At 39.9% G+C, this 19291-nt stretch overlaps 1 protein-coding gene across 1 annotated transcript; it reads right to left on the bottom strand.

Moving 5' to 3' along the window:
- Positions 1-268: 268 nt before the first annotated feature.
- FBXL3 (F-box and leucine rich repeat protein 3) lies at positions 269-17498 on the bottom strand. Its single transcript, XM_049815932.1, has 5 exons — positions 17230-17498; positions 13103-13466; positions 10569-10691; positions 7326-7497; positions 269-2866 (listed from the first exon to the last, which is right to left on the bottom strand). The coding sequence occupies exons 2-5, from the start codon at positions 13463-13465 to the stop codon at positions 2223-2225; spliced, it is 1302 nt and encodes a 433-aa protein (XP_049671889.1). The 5' UTR covers position 13466; positions 17230-17498; the 3' UTR covers positions 269-2222.
- Positions 17499-19291: the final 1793 nt, after the last annotated feature.

The following is a 19291-nucleotide window of genomic DNA, read 5'->3' as shown; positions in this document are numbered from 1 at the left end:
GGCCAGCCAGTTACCTTGCTGAGGAAGCAGTTCTACTACAACTAAGCATAAAGCCTTCAGCTGCCAACATGTTCCCCACCTCAGGATCTGATGGAGGTCTCTCTGCTAGAAGCCGAACGCTGGCCTTCAAAGATACGAATTCCAGAAGTGAGGGAACTCGGGATATTTAGGCTGTGTCTCACCTTTCAGTTATTCCCCACTACCACAGCAGTATGCAACAGACCAGCTTGCCTTGCCAACAGCAGGACACCAGCAGTCAAGGTCCAAAGAGGTTTTAGCTGTGTTACTAATGAGATTACTTCACACATTAATTTAGTGAAAGCATGTCCTCTTCCCCACATCAGCGGTGTTGCTCCACCTTTATCATGCAGGCAATTCCAAAAGTCAGAATATAAAAAACACTGAGCTTTTTTACTTTTACGGACTAAATATATTGACACCTTTTATACAAATAAAAGCAAATTATACTATTACATTAATTTAACAAATTCTAATACAAAACCTGCGTATTTCATAAAATGTGATTTTTAAATCAAAGCTCTACAGAAACATACAACTACCCTACAAAGATGTCCAGTCTGCTGAGCAATGTTTGCTCAAAATATAGTTATGAACTTAAATGCGCTCATAAGTGTATTACACTTGAACTATACGTCTGGATAAACATTACTGAACTCAGAAATGAAGAAAATCTACTGATTACCAGAACTAGCTGTACAGCCCAAATGAGAAGCAGCCACCAGCTACGTTCAGTACAGCCCACAGCTGGGGCAGCTTTGCCTTGCTGGTGGCTGACAACACCTCAAACACACTCAGCAGTCACAGGAATACTTTAGTGTTACCAATCAATAATGTAAAAGAGAAAATAATGTAACTGTTGGTGGTAGGAAATGAAGTCACAAGCCACATCCAGAACACAGGCAATACATTGCCTACACCACTTACAGACTAAAATCTTTCTTTAATGAAACCGATTTACCAAGTATTCAAAACAAATTTTTGCCTATTGCTCTACTTCACGCAACTTTACTGCTTTTAGGTGTATAATATTATGAAATGATTGAACTAGCTGAATTAAAGGTATACAAAATGATCATCTATCAAACATTCACTTTATACATAAACATTTCTGAAACAGATTTACAGTATACAGTTTATACAGCCTAAGCAACTGTTACAATGTCATTTCTCTCCAATTGAAAGCAGACAAAAGGTCTTAAGATTTTTGTTAAAAGGTTCCTGGTTACCATTCAAATTTTAACTTTCTTGTCTCACACAGTTCATCACGTCATCACATTTTAAACACTGCAGGGTTCGTTTAATAAACTATACATTATTCCATCTAACCGTATGCTGCAAAACTGGTTAATGTGCAAGAAAAGCTCATTAACCCCGATGTGTTTTTAAATACAATGTATCTACATTTTTCCCCAGAATGCTTTCGCTTCCTGAGCTAGACATAAAATACCTTAAAACAGGTTTAGACACAGATCTGAGACCCCATAAGCAAACTATGTTAAAATGCATAGAGGGGAGAAAAATCCACAACACTTTTGGTAGCTTGCACTACTATTTGTTTGCGCTCTAAATACATTTTAGATGGATCTAATAATCTGTTGAATAAGGTAGCAAACTTAACATTTTAATTATCTAAACTATATTATTGTGTATTGCTATTGCCTTTTATAACTTTCATATAAAAGAATGTGTATATTTCACAACCTACTAAATGCTCCTTACAATCTTAATCCTGTCATCTAGGTGACTGGATTTAGAAATACTATACTCCGCAACAGAAGCGTGCAATTTTGGTGGGGTTTTGTTTGTTTTTTAAGATCAAATCTGATCATGTTCAATACTAGTATCTAAATCAAAGAAGGACAGCATATTAAAACTGGTATTCTGCAGGTACATTTCAGTATTTTAAATACATTTTTTATTTCCATAGAAGTTTGAGGTCACTGTCAATGAAAAAGAACAAATCTAAGACAGAAAACAGATTTTTGTTTGGATGAGAAAGGATTTTGGAGCTATCCATGATTTCTATTTTTGAATCTGAATTTCATAAATCATTTTTGAATGAAAAAATTAATTTTCTAATGAAACAATGAAGTAACTTACAGTAAAACCTACAGTATTGTATAAGCTTATACAGTAAATTGCAATATGGTAAGCTTGGGTTTAAGGTGCTATTCCATCTGCCCTGAAGTCTTTTAAGGACTTTACCATGTGGGCATCATGTCCGGGAACCAGACTCTACCGAGATGCTTTGAAACTTCCCAATGAATCTGCTCTAAGCTGTATTTCTGATCAGGAATCAGAACTTCCTCCATAATAGAAAGCTGAGAGAGACGACCACCACACATCTTCACAAACTCAACAAAGGCACTGCAAGAGACTTCACATTCTCCTAGGCCAACGGCTGACAGATACTTGCAACGTTCCGCAATACGGATCAGCTCCTCATCCAGTGGCCGCAATCCATTGGCACACACCACCAGTTCAACTAACCGAGGACACGTCATCCCAACACGGCCAAGTACGTCTTTGCTTACCGATCTTCCAAAGTAAAGGTGAGTGACAGGTATTTCATAACGAAAGAACGGGTCAAACTCTTCTTCGTACAAGAAAAAGTACATTACTAAATTTACTTTAGGAGAATGCTTGATGAAAGCGTCCCAGCTGCTCTTCTGAATTGTGTGGAACTGAGTCTGTCCAGGATTTTCACTGACAACATCAATGCGCAAGTGTTCTAACCTGACATGTTTTTCAGAAGACAAAGCAAGCAGAAGCTCATCACTCAGCAGGTGGTAGTTCAGTGCCAATTCACGTAAACCATGGCACTGGTCAGCCACGCAAAGGATACCTGGGAAAAGAGAACATTATGAAAGGGGTTACACAGATAAACATACTAATAACCAAACAAGAAACGTATGAGTGAATTTGTTTATGTATGAAGAGGGTGCAAAGACCACTTATTTCAACATGCAAGCAAGACCTAACATCAGAACAAAATCATACTGGACAACCAAAACATGAATCTTTTCCACATAAGCATGGTCTTCTGACTTCTTTGTACCTACACAGTAAAATGCACATACACAATGCAACTACATCACTATTTTGCTAGGGAAACATAAAGATGTTAACATGTTGCATTGTGTACTTTCCTATGGGGGTTGATTCTCATGTGACAAATATATAAATACCATACTCTGACTGTTCTGCCCTGTTGTAGGACCACATCTACTCAAATTCATTTTTGTAACAGGGGGTTACTCATAATAAAAGTATTAACCTAGCCTGCTCTAGAAGAACTGCTGTCCTGCTCTGTGTCTGACAAAGCAGCCGTGACTGAAATCTGGCACCCGAGGAAAGCAAACCTAAAATGAATGCTATTTTTTAACTAAATACCAAAGTTGCTGCTGTCAGTATTTGTTCTTTCTAGCAAGGTATAAATATTTAAATTTGGAAAAGCAACAGCAAAAAAGAGGGAAAACACTAAAAACTGGGTGCATTAATTCCTAGAACAGCTATTTTCAGACTCTAATGAATCAATATAACCTGCTGCTCATGGAAGACAAAGACATTAACAAAAAGAATTCAGTTCAGTCTATAAGGTTTCCACTCGTCCTATTTGCAGATATAAGCAATGGTACCACACTGGTAACAGTACTAAAAAAAACCCACCAAAACCCAAAAAACCCAAACCCAAAACATACAGCTTTCTGCATTTCATGTGGCCCAGAAAACTCTGTGAAATTCAGGATATGGTCTTTCCATTAATATAGGAGATGAGAACACAGCATTTAATATGCAGCTAAAAAACCTGAGCTCAATACCCTATAGCTTTGAAGCAATGGGAAGAAATATAGAAAGACAGTGGTTATTTTAAGATGCAGTTATTAAACTCAAAAGAGAAGCCTACACTGAGCCTAAAAACACTTCCTTAAGAAAAATTACTCTAAAAATATTGCATCAATATATACACTAAAAAAGTATGTATTTTCCACCTCAGGATCTGCAAGAACACATCCATCAGAAGCCCTTCTAACTATATCAAATACTGTCATTTCAAATATAAAAAGTTTTTTAGATGAATAAAAAAAGCAGAATTTAAGTAAACAGAATTTTAACCCAACTCTTATTGCAACTACTTCCTGTAGAAACAGTTTATCTATGTAAGCACACTCATCATTTCATTTGGGGGGAGGGGATGGGATCCAAGATGAAGTGAAAAATCCAGGGTTTTTGGTTTTGTTTTTAAAGATTGGACTACAAAATTTGAACAAGTAAGTATAACTACAAACTTCTGTGTACCTTCAAAACATTCCAGAGATCATTTCCTGTCCTTAAATCATAACAAACAGTTATTCTTACAGCAATACACCTGCAACAGCTACAACCACTTCACTTAAGCAGACCCAGGTGTGCTGCTTCCTAACTCCTAGGTCTGTTGACACATGAAATATTTTAAACAGCTTCAAGATTCAGATACATTGTCTCATCACTACAGTTTCAGAAAACAACTTGCTACAAATTTAGCATCCAAACCAGCTTGTTGTGCAGACTGCCATCCTTCAACAAATTATCTTTGTTAACTTTAAGGGTACCTTATTGACTAGTCCAATGCAAAAAAAGGGAAGAACTGGGGTTCAACTTGCTGCGATCTTTTATGGGTGTAGGACTGGATATCCACTTTCCATACTGTCAGTGAAATTATATATCCTGCATATAGAACTGACAGTTAATACAGTGTAGACAGTTATTGGAGGGCCTGCCTGGAGCCCACGCTGCAAGTGGTATGTTCACAGAAGATCCCAAGGCGCTGCCTTTCTGCCACTGAGGGGTAAATCGCTCTGGTGTCGTACAGCACAGATTCACATCAAAAAAATCCCTTTACTAAACTGCTGATGCAGACACACCCTACATTCAACTCTTGTCCCCTACCCCCCCACTCAAAGAGAAGCAACCCTTCTATCCCCAAAGCAGAGCAGAAATGCAACCTTTACAGAAATGCTTTCAGTTCCCTCTGTTCCAATAGCTAATATTTCAGGTAATAAACAACAGCACATTGATGTGGATTTAAAAATAACCATTATTTTGTTTTACAAGGTACTGTTGCAGTTCTAATGCAAGTTAAAGTTCAGAGGGGAAAAAGCAAGCAGAAGAAACTTCAGATATGCTCACAAAGATTAGAAATACACCACTGCCTTTATTTCTCCAGCCCAAACCCAAACATGCCTCTTTATCTTTGTACAGTAACTTAGGGATTATTCAGAGCACCCTTTGGAAGCAATTCACAGTTTGATGTCAATCTTCTTCCTTCATTCCTGCAGCAGTGAAGTCTCTCTTGCACTACTTGCATTACTGTTCTCAGTCCTTCACTAACAGATTTCTTAAGAACTTACCTAGTAATGAACTTTACTCCCCACCTCTTTGCCACAACCGCAATCTGAAGGCATGTTACACCATTTTAAGTGCATCTATAAGTAATTAGCTTTGCATAACTCATGGCCCTTTTGGTTCAATTGGTTTTTCCACACTTATAGCAGCGTGTTAATTGTAATATTCCCATTAGAAAAAAAAATAAAAATACAGGTAAGTCTCAGTACTCAAGAGTTTCTCATTTTCCTTCAAGTGTCATTTTTGCAGCCTGCCTGCTCTGAAGCCAACTATCCACATACCAGGTCCTTTCTTTTGTTCCACTTTTTTCTCCATCTCTAGGCACACCCATACCTGAATTAAGCCATCAAATTCTTCTGCTCTTTGCTTAGCACTCTCTTGTTTTGTCACTAATGCATCTGATCCCATTCTATTCACCTCTGCTCCACGAAGGACAACTGTAGTTGTGCTCCTTGTTCCTTAAACAGGCATTGCCGTTTCTTACCCATTGTTCCTTCAATTTAAAACATCGTTCAAGATATATCAAACAGATTACAACAGTCAAACAACTTCATAAACCCACGCACCTCCCAAATTACCAAGTGTATGATGTTCCATACAACCTAGCAAGGATTAGCCACAAGCCAGCAAAGTCTGCCAGAACTGACAGACTGCTCTTGGATCCAAGTCCAAGGAAATTACTCTCTTTGCCTAGCTACAAATTACTGCTGGAGCCTATGCCTCCTGAAGGACATATTATGCCTCCTGTGCTTCTCAGACACAAGGATTCTCAAACAAAATTTTAAGCCAGAAAAACCAGTCACCCAAGCTAATTTAAACAACCCCCTATCTACAATTACAAAGCTTTGAAGGAAATAACATTCCAGTTAACACGCTGGTGAACACTTTGCTGGACAAATCTGCTACAAAACAAACCTGCCTTTTCAGGACTTCTTTATACAAAGAAGTTTTGTTCGAGAGCTATACCTGCAAAAGGTATTAAGTTTGCATTTTGTTTGATATCACTATAGCAACATGCCCTCTGCTACGGTGTCATTTTCACCACATATTAGGAGTCCTGCCGGTGAATTTGACATACAATATACCTAATATTTACAGTTGCAATATATTTGCATGAAGAAAGTTATGGTGATGACAGTAGTTTCTACTTGTCCTCAGAAGAGGAATTTAACTAAGTTGCCAGCATCTCATTTATAACTCCTCTTCCATTTCTCGGTGAAAAACTGTGTTAAGTCGATGGGCTGTAAATCAATCTTAAACTTGCTGTGCATTGCATAAGTCTTCCACAAACGTTAATATTATGAATCTCAACAATCTTGAGTGATTTCATTCTGATACTAGCTGGCTTCCATCCTGCTACAAACACACTTAGAGTGTTAATGAAGTACATTTGGTAATGGCAGAAGTTCTGCACAGCTCAGTTTCATCTCCCCTCTCCAGCAAAAATTAAACTGCTTTCTTTCAGAATTACTAAACCAGCATCTTCATAATCCATGACATTGCAACACTCAAAACCCATACATAATGAACTGCAGAAAAGGAACTCACATTACAAAAAGCTTAACTGTACTGGAATACTTACATAGTCATTGCAGAACTAGAGCACTATCAAGTCAATACATACTCTTTTAAGTTCTACAAAAGGTTAGTTATTTGTCCAGAACAGACATGCACTATTTTATTATTAGCCCAGTAGTCACTCTGCAAGTGGTAGGATGGACGGACTGACTGACAACCAGTTGAATTAGTATTTTATTCAGTGACAGTTGCTGTAGATACCACATTCATCCTCACTCTCATCCAACCCTTATTTTTTCAGGGGTTTACTAGTTTCAGACAAAATTTAATGCATACATTAAAAAAAAAAACCACAAACCAACAAAAAAAGCCCCAAACCAACAAAAACCAGAGTAGCTTACCAGCTGGAGAAACATGAGGACAACTGCTCATTTTCAACAGTTTGAGTGTGTCACTGTTGTTAGCCACTAGCACTTTGAGAGATGGATCATCTACTGGTGTATCATCAATCTTAAGCGAAGAGAGGGATTTGGAGTTTACAAACACCACTGTCAGTGCAGAAATAAAGTGAGACTGGGAAAAGAAAAGTTTAAATGAAACAGTAGTATCTGAAATAAAAATCTCAATGGTTTTACACTGTTCACAGCAGTCCTAGTTTTCTTTTACTTATTGACAGCATTTGCTGAAAAAGCATTCTTTTGATATTGCATAATTTAAAATTAATACTAAAATTGACATATTTGTGAGCAGAAGAAGTATAATCATTTTTTGCTATCAATCTATGTATTTGGCAAATCAGAACGTCTAACATTAAACAAATCAAGAACCTGACCCAGGACAATCTACTACACAAACTTAAATCTATAGGAAGAGCACAAGCAAAGAGAATGCCTAGAGGCCCTAATTTTGAGGGTAATTTGCAAGTTGCACTCTAAAAGAAGCATCTTCTGGAACAGGAATTCCCACACGGTGAGTTGTGCTGCATTGGTGAGAGGCAAACACAGTCAAGAGTGGAAATCCTGTACTGTTAAGATGTGTCCAAAGCCAAATAATACTACTCCCTGTCTACCGTCCACACAGAGTATTTAGGGTTTGAACAGATTTGTCTTGGAATGCTAACTGGAGCGGTCCAAATGGAGCCAAGGAGCAGGTGATCAAATAATTACTGATTAAGGAGCATAGATAATGGCAGTCCATTGCTCAAGGTTGCTCCTCAGCATTTTTATGTAACCATGGAAACTTACCAGTAAAGACAGAGCCCAGGACACCTTAACTTGAGAAACACACACTAAGAAGCAGATAGAGCCATGCTTGTATGAAGGACTGAATAATTAGCTTATCTTCACAATTTCTTACAAGACTGACAAAATAGAAGACTTAAAAAGGTACTTCCTCCATGCACTACATTAAATATCCCATAAAATTACTTGCTACTTTGATTTCAATACTGTTTCACTCTGAGCCACATGCACATGTAGAATCGTGAATAGTTGTATGAGAGAAGACCTGACAACAGTATTTGCTCAATCTTATGTGACATAAGGTTGGTTTTGCTAAAACTCACACACAATTAGATTTAGAGCAGGAATGAATATTTTTATAACTGTCAGTCAGTTCACGCAAATGGAAGCAAAGTTCAAATCAGAAGCATTAGGCATTTTGGCTTTAGGGACCACTCCCAACTATACTGACAATACACTGATTATATACATCACGTACTGAAGACAAGGTGCTTTAATAGTATTTCCACTCTGTATTTCAAAAGTGTTAAATACAGAAATATGTAGAAATACATTCTAAATACAGAAAATAAAAATGCCATTTCCTTCACTAAGACGACTGTAAAATAGAAAGGCAAAGAGTTAACCGTGTTTACAAAAAGCTGGGAATTTAACATCTTTTGAATATTGACACATATGTAGCCTACAGTATGGTTCTTTAAAAGATTTATGTAGAATGTGCTCATTGAAAGGACTAGGAAACACAATACTAAATGCGATTTACAAGTATTTGCCAGATGTCTCATTATCTGAAATCAGAAGAGCGCCAGTGAAGATAATACAAAGTAGTTCAGACTTCCTATACAATCTGATTAAAAAAAAAAATATAATTGTGTAGTGTTAACCATTTTTCAGATCCATTCATCTTTGCCTGCTTCTCATCCAACGGGCCTGGTACTAACAGCTTCCCCTAAGAACTTATTCATGGTCCAATTCTCTTCTTTAAAAATCATTGCTGCTGGTAACATGTGCCAGTGACAATATTATTGGAGTGGTAAATATCAAAAGGCAAATTAGGCCTAGAGTTGATTTTGGATCATTTTGAATATAGTTTTAAAAGGCCACATGTGAACCTGTTCGGAACCAAAAAAAGAAGCCTGTATTTTAGAAGCATTGAATCTGAATAAGACCATAGCATGAATGACTACAAATAATTATTCAGCAAGCTGAATAGGACCATAACATACCCCTCCAGTGGAAACTAAGCAATAGAGCTAAACCAGCATTCAGATTAAGAAATTATACAATATGCAAGAGCTGAAAGGACAAGTATTGCTAACACACTAAGCCTATGGAGTGTTTTCACTACGTTCAGGTTTTCCTAGTCACAGCTCAAAGTACATTGAAAAATGAAAAAAACCCATACAAAAGCTAATTAAAGATCTGGGAAAAACTTTGAAAAATAAGGATTAAAAATACATATTCAGGAGGACTACATGACGTGGGTGTGATCACTGCCAAGGACAATAATTGATAATCCTTCTGTAGCTAACCTTGCTTAAACCCTATAGCCTACTTCCTTTCCTGAGGCTGTCCCTACTTCTTCCTTGTCCTTGTTGCCATCATCAGCAATGACATCACTGAGACCTAGCTAATAGGCTAGCTGTATCTGGCCCTTCACATACATTTGGACTGGATTCAAGAACTGCAGTTGCAAGACATCCAAGATGCCCCTGCCATAGAACAAGCAGCCCAGGTTACCCCAACCACTCTCCTGCTCCTCAGCAACAGTACATTTGTACCTCACTAGCAGGAATTCTTGTTTAGAAGCACATAAAAGAGATTTGCTATCTTCTAGATTAGCTGTCTTCTAAATAAATCTAATTTTTGGTAAACATGCAAGGTAAGAATCTGACAGATAATTGCAGAAACACAGAGCACTTCAGAATCTGACAATCGACTGCGTAACATGAAGTATTGAAAATCATGATCATATTGCTTTCTAAAGAGAGCTCAGTGGTAATATAATCCCTACAGCAAGTCCACATGGATAAAACTCTACCACTCATGCAATTGTAATTGTCTCCTAAACATCTCCCACAGTCTCACAGTACAATTACACAGACACAAATCATCTAGCCTCCTGACTTGCATCCTGTTGCTCAGTATTACATTGAGGTCAATAGACAGGAGGACTTGAAAGAACAAGGTCAGGACTAAGTTCTCACATGATGCAGAGAATGAGGGAAACTTTAGTTAGCCATCTTAGTACCACATCTCAGTTCCTCCCTTTAATAGACCCCAGTAATAAAGTTTTCCTTACCAAAGATTCTTAATCTTGCAATAAAACCTTTCATAAATTATAGAGATACTGTATGAACCACCGCAATATTTTGCTATACAAAAATATACATATTAAAATACCTTTGGTAAATCCATGAAGCTTGGCCGGGCAGTTGAAATTAGCCCAAGTGTTTTCAGAGAGCAATTCACAAGCTGTGATAAAATATCACAAGCTGCTTCTGCAGATTCCTTGCTACTGTCCACCTTAAAACAAAACAGATTTATTGTTCAGAAAACACTGAATCAAACACACTCTTTACAAAAAAGCAGACTAGAGTAGATTTACTTTAATGTTTTTTTTGCACTTTACCTTCTGAAATGTGATGTCAAAAAACCCCACAAAACACCTCACTGGGAATCCATCAATGTCATTCTTTTTCCCCAAAAAATACATATCAAAATTCCAAGATAATTTGCTATAAATTTACCACTCTCCTAAACACTTTGGTAAAATTCAGCATCATAGGATCATATAGAATGGTTTGGGTGGGAAGGGGCCTTTAAAGGTCATCCAGTTCCAACCCCCCCTGCCATGGGCAGGGACACCTTCCACTAGACCAGGTTGCTCCAAGCCCCATCCAACCTGCCCTTGAACACTGCCAGGGATGGGGCATCCACAACCTCTCTGGGCAACCTGTTCCAGCACCTCATCACCCTCACAGTGAAGAACTTCTTCCTTGTGTATAATCTGAATCTACCTTCCTTCAGTTCAAAGTCACCACCCCTTGTCCTATCACTACATGCCCATTTAGCATGGTGAGGGGTCAGCTAAACATTTTGTTCCAAGATATTCAAACGACATAAAATAATAAGCAAGTGGAGGTTCATTTGGGTCCAGAGCCCACCTCACTTCCTCTTTATATTCTTCCTATCAAAATGCAGGAATTCTATAAATCCTTTACTATGTGAAAAGCTTCTTCCTTTTACGGTGACTCAGCTTATAACATAGAGCTGCTGGAGAGTTAAGTGCACTATCATATGAACCTATATGACTGGGCCTTCATCATTAATATCACAACAGATATACAATGGATACTCTGAAAAAAAATCTTCATTAGTCCACTTGTTACACAACTGAATCACTTAATGTGCCTCCAGTGGAATTTCCCCCAACACTCAGATGTGCCTTCTGAATAACCTCTTATATACAGTAGGCATGACAGCTTTGCAAACCTACAGAACAGTAAAAAGCTTGATCACAATATCAATTTTAAGTCTACCATAAACCATGATACCTTGTCAGCAACTGGTCTATGTCCAATAAATGTTCATTTTCTGCTTGAACACAAGCTGAAAAAAACTCCATTTTCAACAATCCAATCTTTCTTTGCCTACAAAAAAAATCCCCAAGTTTTCAGCCTTGGCAGAGTAACAGTCACTGTTATATCCAATTCTTTGTGATTATTCTTGCTACTTAGAATTTCCTGCGATCTAGTGTTGATTCTGCAACACTGAAGGACAACTGAGGGGACACGTTCAAGAAATGATGTGGGTATCACCCTCCCAATGAAGGGCATCCGAAATCCTCCAAAAACACTTGGTGCAAAGCAATATAGACAGGAGATAGACACTGGAAGGTCATTCCAATACTGCTACAAATTTCCTTTATTTGGACACTGATAAAAAGTCTGCAAACCTTGTGATAACAGTTTGTAGCTGGTATTGCATCAAGCAGTAGCAATACATGTGACAAGGCAGAGGTGCCCCAGCTACCTGCACACTGATCATTCCTACATTAAAACTACCAGATTTCAGAATCAAACAACTAGTATGTCCACCTTGCTGCATAAGTTACTTCCTTTCCAAATTTGTCCCATACAATTTAGTACTAAAACTGGTAGCTGCTTACTAGTAGTACTGAAGTCTCTCTCTGTGCATTAGATGTTTTCTGACCGTGAATATTAGATCCAACTCTCTAGAGGATGTGAAACGGGGAAATGCTCACTTTATGCATCCTGATCAAGCTTAATTCTGAGGCAGATACCCACATGTAGAGTAGTATCAGAACTGAACTATTTCTGCCCTCTCATTGAGGCAGAATTTTAACCAGCTAAGATGCTACAAGAAAAAAGAAAAAAAACCCCACCAAACAAAAAAATCCCCAGGCAATGAAAAGGTATGTTCAGAACTGTTATTCCAAGTTTTGGTCCTGCAAACATACCCAAATAAACAAATGAATTGGGAGGTAACCTCCATGTCTGCATGCTCATTTAGAGAACCCATTTCTTCAGTAGTATACTGAAGCCCTGAAAACAAGGCCCACCACACTGAGAGCTGCTGTACTTCTTTTTAAATAACTGACAACCCTAATCACAAAAATAACATTGTAAGTCTTTTGTAACATTTTGTGATGTTCTTTAATTTTCAGCATGTTAAAATGTTTTGATCACAATTGTCCATTAGCACTTATCATCAGTATTTCAATTACTGACAATTAAATCATACTTCTCATGCTGTGATATTTATATAGATGAACCATCAAAGCTGTCTCAAAAGTATCAGAGATATTTCCTTAAAATATTATGAAGGAAAAAAAAGAGAAAGAAAATAACTAAGTTTAACAGATGCTTTTATTTTTATAAAATTACTTTTTAAAAGCCTATAAAATACACTACCTTGAAGCTTACATACTGCAGGTGATTGGAATGCCTCTTTATTATTTGCTTGATTAGTTCAGGATGCGTAGCCCTCAAGTAAGACGTAGCTGGTTGATTCAGTTCAAACTCAAAACACCTCCAGAGATCAGGCATATGAAACACTTGGTTCCAGCTTCTGCAGACCTGCGATGCATGAGCACGATCCAGAAGGGGCAAGTACTGAAACACCTGCAGGATAATGTCTTGAAGCAGGTTTGCCCAGTCAGGACTCTGCACAACTATGGTTTTCTCATCTATAACCTTGTGTCTCTTGGATTCTTTCTCAGGTGTCTCCTCAGATGAACTGCTGTTGGCCTCGTTCGTTTTCCTTCCTCGTTTCATTCTATAAAAATATATTTTAAAAAATCTATATATTTTGTAAATGTAACAGAGCTGAAAAGAACAGTATTAATAGAAAAGTGTGGAGGTGAAAAAGCATGTTTTCTGTAACCACCCTTTTGCAGGAGTGTGTGTCCCCTGCTCCCCCCTGAAGGAAAAAAAACAATTAACAATGAGTTTGAAGTGGTAGTCTAAAAATCACATTACCACCTAAACAGATATCTTTAATATTACTTCCTTAATCATTAACAGTGCCAATCCATTTGTAACAGCCAATCTCCTTCAGTGTTTCACTTTTGTTTTGAGAACACTTTGAACCTAATTTGTTTTACTGTTTTGTTCATTATCACTCTACTTTCCTACTGATGGAAAGATATTCTTCTGAACAATTTTGTGAACACTGACATTCATATTGCTGCCCCAGTCCTATTCACCAGAAACAACATTTGAAACTGTGGAAGGCAAAAGGCAGGCAAGAAAGTAAATAGTGAGCGTATGCATGTTTGCAGGTATTGCATCTTGCAGATGTTGTATCTGGCCAATTAATTTTTATTCCTAGACAGGAAGAACATTTACTTTCTTTTTACTTATTTAAAAAAAGGTTACTTCAATAGGCATCCATTTTAAATCAGTATCCTTAAAAATATATTTCATCAAGAACACTGGTGTGCTTTCATTTTTCCAACTAACTAGTAAATAGGGACTATGAAAGATTTTCAGTAACAGTCTAGAAGTTTCAACCCGCAAAAGAAGTCAGCAAACTTTCTTCAAAATCATATTAAATTCAGCAAGTCTGAGGCAAAAGGTTGTCTCATTCTCAGCAGCACATACTTCTTCCACAGCGGTGTCACTTACAAAAGTTCTACCTTATATTACACTATTAAAGAGGAAAAAAACTTCACCACTACATAAATCTGAAATAAATCTAGCTTTGGGTTTTGATCAAAGCGTGTTCTTTTGTACATGCCAGCTTACAACTGAACTTAGCATCCAATCATTTATTTTTAAAAGCCTCAGTACAATGCACATCATGTCCTAAAGGATAATGAATGAGACCTCACGCTAAACTACAATACACTCAACTATAGTCTCTAAAAAGCTAAGAGAATCCAGGGCTGTGGTGGGCTGTGATACGTACAAACACCCTCCAGCCCCCATGATTTCTACAAGATAAGCATGGACTTTGTACTAAGTTAAATAATTCTGATTTAACATTCAAGTACAATTACACATACAAGATTAACATATGCCCAGTTCATTCGGGATCTGGACAATTAACTTTCCCTGCTATGTACCACAAGTAAGTAAAAGGTTAGAAGTCTTTGTTAAAACAAAGTGTAATATGCTAGATATACAAGTGAAAAATTACACTGTTTATCATCCAGCGCATCATAGATTATCTTCTCAAAGCCAGCATCTCCTTAACTATCTTTGAAACACTTTAATCCTACCTACTCACAAGACAATAGCAAGCTGTCACTTAAGGTCTGAAGCTATTCATAAAATGATGCAAACAAACCTGAACATACTGTCATGAAAGACTGATAGAATTTGCCTTGATTTTTTCAACTTCATTTTTTAATCCCAGTAGCACTTGGGGGCAATCATTAGATGAAAACAACAAAAATCTCTACTTGCTCCCTGAGAACTGTTTACTGTGATTCACAGCTCATGACTATGAGACTATGCAAAACACGACTCCTGTGCTAAAACAAGTTTTCCACCTGAGAGAGAGTTCTGTTGCTGAGCCACTAACTTCACTGGTAGATAAGGTAAGCAAGAAAACTGAATAGTGACTTAGAACCATCTGCAACTAACAAAAAGATGGAGGAACTGGATTTTGCAACCGTGAAAACTGAATAATTAAAGTTAGTAACTAATCAAGAATTAGATTAGCAAATTCACTGCAAACCTGTCATGTCTGTGTTTGAGATAATTGCTAAGCATAGTCCAAGCACATTACCTGTAACAAGCTAGTCTGAAATGCAATACTCCTTGAAGCTTTACGCTAAGTTGTGGGGTACTATCCCAAGTTTTTATAGACAGCCAATGAAGAAAAGAGACAATACTGCCATCACTAGAGCTATACTGATGATGAATTTCAGGTCACAGTCTCCCCAGGAAAATAAGATGCTATGTGTTCTAAGTGCCATAGCTTGAAAAGTAGGGGATGGCAAAAGACATTTCCAAACAACTTTTTTGTTACTGACATCTCAGATGCTCCTGTAATTGAAAAGAGAAAGTAATCATAAGTTTTCAAAAAAATTTCCTTGTGGAACTTTTTCAAAAGAGAAAAACATATCTAAGCTCAAGACTAAAAAATACAATTTTAAGAATCAGATGACTGTTTTGTCACCTAACTTCTAATTAACTTGTTCATCTAATTTTTGTCATCTTGTTTCAGAATTTAAAGTATTGGAATAGCTTCTTAAAAACATAACTGGTTTCAGCCTCTTCACATGCCTAACAATAAAATAAATAAAAGATCAATAGAATGCAGATTTACCTAGAGAAGTTTGCAGAGTCATCTAAAAATTATTTATAAAAAAATAAGGCCACTCATGAGAGTAAACCTTTCTGGAAATAAAATATAGCAACAGGCAAACGCAATTAGGCAGTTCAGTTCACTTTGTTTTATGTATCTGAGAGCGTAAAGATCTAACCATTTTAAACCCCAGGCCAACAGAAATAACTTTTCAGCGAGAAAGACACTGATGCAGAATTCCACGGTAGCATACTACTGCATGGATACAATCTATTTTTCAAACAATGATTGCTTATCGCCTCTTACAACGCTTGAGCCATCAATCTTGCTTTTAACTCTCTCGGGCATACTCAGGACATGCTTATCACTCATCAGTTTTTCCAAACTGCTGCTATAATCAACTTTCTTGTAAAACCGAAGACCTTGACAGAAAGGGGGGAAAAAAATATGCAACTGTACCAGGACAGAAAGATGGGTGAAATCAGGATGCCTGACTCCTTAAGATTTTTCCAAGTAAATTTCCCAACCTGTTGTCATAACTTGTTTCTGAACTCCGCATCTGGGCGCAACCCACGCTATCTTGCTTGCAATAGTCCTGTTCGACCATAATCGCATAGTTCAGTCACCGAGGAGGAGGAGGAGGAGGAGGAGCAAAGCACATGCTTATTATTGTTTTTATTACTGAGTAAGGTGCAGACAGAACACGACGGCCGTTAAAACCAAACCAAAACAACTGCGGACGGCTGTTCGCATCCTGCTGATAACGCTTGCCCACGAACAAGCCTCACTGAGCTCGCTGCGGTGTTTTACAGCTGAAGTAAGGCTGTTCTGGAAAGAGGAGTGCGGGCGCTAACGGGGGGAACGGACTGAAAGAGGGGGCGAACCAGGCACAAACCGAACCCCTGACCGCCGCCAACAACTTGCTCCGCTAAAAATCATGCGAGACGTACCACTTATTACTGTTATCAGGAGAAGGCTGCGAGGCAGCGATACTCTACGAACACTGAGGGTAGGTTTTAAGCCCCGCTGCTCCCGGAGAACCTTCGCCTCAGGGTCGGCTCCTGCGGGCCCGGGCCCGGGCCCGGCCCCGGCCCGGGGCGCGGCGCCGCCGAGCTCTGACGGACGGCGGGCGGACGCTCCGCGCCCGGGCAGGGCCCCAAGCCCTGCCGCCCCCACCGCTCGCCCGCCCTTCTCCTCCCCGCACCGGCAGCGCGGCCGGGGTCCCCGGGAAGGTCCTGCCGCGCCGCCGCCGCCGCCGCCCACCCCCTTCCAGCCCCTTCACCTGGCGGCTCCCTGCTGCGCTTCGCATTAACCGGGACTCGGGCCGCGCTGGCGCCTCCGCTCCGGCCACATCGGCTCCCTCCACCGAAGCCGACCCCAGCGCGTCCTCCGCCCGGCTGTGCTCTGCTGTCCGTCCCGTCCCGTCCGCGATCGCCGCTTCTCTCCCTCCCTCTCTCCCTCCCTCCCTCTCTGTTTACTTCGCAGCAGCGGAAGCGACGCAAACCAGCCAAAATGGCGGCGGGCGGGCTGCGAGGCGGCGCCTCCCCTCACGACCCCCCCCCCCCCCCCCCCCCTCCGCTCTGAGGGGCGGTTGCCCGCCGTAACGGCCGCCCTGCCGCCGCTCACGGGGACGGCGGGGGATGGCGCGGCCCGGTCCCGCCGAGGGCAGCGGCTGCTGGCCGGCCCGCTCGTCCTCCCGGTCTCTTTCCGCCTCCCCGGCTGCCTCGGCTCGCCTCCTCAGCGGGCCGCCGTGGCGGGCAGGCCCTTGGCTTCGCCCGGCTACTGCAGCGCGGGGTGGCAAGGCGCCGGCTGGCCGGAGGCGTCCCAGACGGGTGGTCGGCGGCCGGGAGAGGGAGGAGTGGCACCTGGGAAAAAATAGCGGGGTCGTACCGGCAGAGGAGCTCGGTCTTCGTCACCCATAGCGCCAGTTATCTCGGTAATTTGGAAGCTCCGTGCCAGGCTAAGGCTACTTAGGAGTGAATGTAAGCAAACAGTCAGCGCTTCGTTGGGTCCAGGAGGCGCCGGGAGTGAAGTGCTTGGGATATTGCCTGGCAAAGAAGACGAAGTGATGTGTGACCAATTCTGTTGGGTTGCAAACGCCTTCTTACGACGTGTCCCCCGTGTACGTAGTGGTTATGAGCCCAGTTCCCATCATTGAGTTTCTTCAGAACAGCCAGATGTGATCCAGTGCTCTCCCCAATCTTGAAGTGGCTTTGAAACACAGTAACAGTTCTTCAGTGTCCTCTCAAATGTCACCATCTCCAAGTTCTCTGAGAAGCACTTTATATAAAAAATTCTTCAGCAGCATTTTGTTGCATACTTCAAGTGTATTGAAAAAGAAACTTTTGGGTTTTTTTCTTTCAATTCAAAGTCTAGTTCCCTGGGATTATTAGTGGGGAAAAAAATGACTTGCATAGAAACAGGAACATTTTTCAGTGGTAGATGTCCATTTTAGTTTTGAATTTCTATGAGGGAATCGTGTCTACTCCAATTCAAAATGTCTTGAGGCATTTACAACAGCTCAGCCATTATAGTTCTGTGTGTATTTATAAATCTATGTCCAGCCTTCAGCTTTTCAGGAAATGCAACAAAAATCTGGAAATAAGAGGTGGGTTATCACCTCACCTTGAGCAGATTAATGAGCATCTCGGGCATGCTTGTAATAGCACGTAATAGCAAATATGTGACTGTGTAACTTGTTCCCTTATAAAGAACCGCTATACAAACCTTGGTAAATAACAATGAGGTGTGTTTATGGCTGAAGCCAATACTGTCAAGAAAACTGAAATAACTGTTTTGCTGTCCCCACCGGGAAATGTTTGGTGTCTTCCGTTCTCGCCGTTCAGGAATTCTCCTTTCAGCCCCATGTTCCAGTTCATAGCTGGTTCTCTAAAGGTGGCAAGGTAACAGCCCCTAATTAGTTTCTAGTAATGACGAGTTATACTTGCAGTTATGTAACTTGCAAGCTGCTGGAGATGCAGGAGAGGAAGGTTGGTTGACTGCAAACGTTTGACCCAGACCTGGGCCCAGTACCTGGAGAGAATGCGAAGCGAGCAGCCACCACTTCTCCTGGTTACCTCCCTTATTGTTTTCAGGCAGCATTATACTGATGATGTAACTGACCTGTGTCATGTGAAGTCAGTAGAAATATCTTTTCACCAAGGTTAATGCTCTGATCAAATTATGGTGTCTGCAGAAAAAAAATTTAATATCTTGTGGCAAAAAAAAAATATCTTCTGGGTCTGTGTAGAAGTCTTGGGAGATGTAAGATAGCTGCAATGTCATTATTTTGAGGTAACATTATTTTAAAACCCCTACTGCATTATCTGAGTTTAGATGTATTG

Source organism: Accipiter gentilis, chromosome 13 (genome assembly GCF_929443795.1).
Source record: "Accipiter gentilis chromosome 13, bAccGen1.1, whole genome shotgun sequence".
Lineage (NCBI taxonomy): Eukaryota > Metazoa > Chordata > Aves > Accipitriformes > Accipitridae > Astur > Astur gentilis.
Note: the sequence above shows the minus strand (reverse complement) of the source record. Positions and strands in the feature narration are given on the sequence as shown.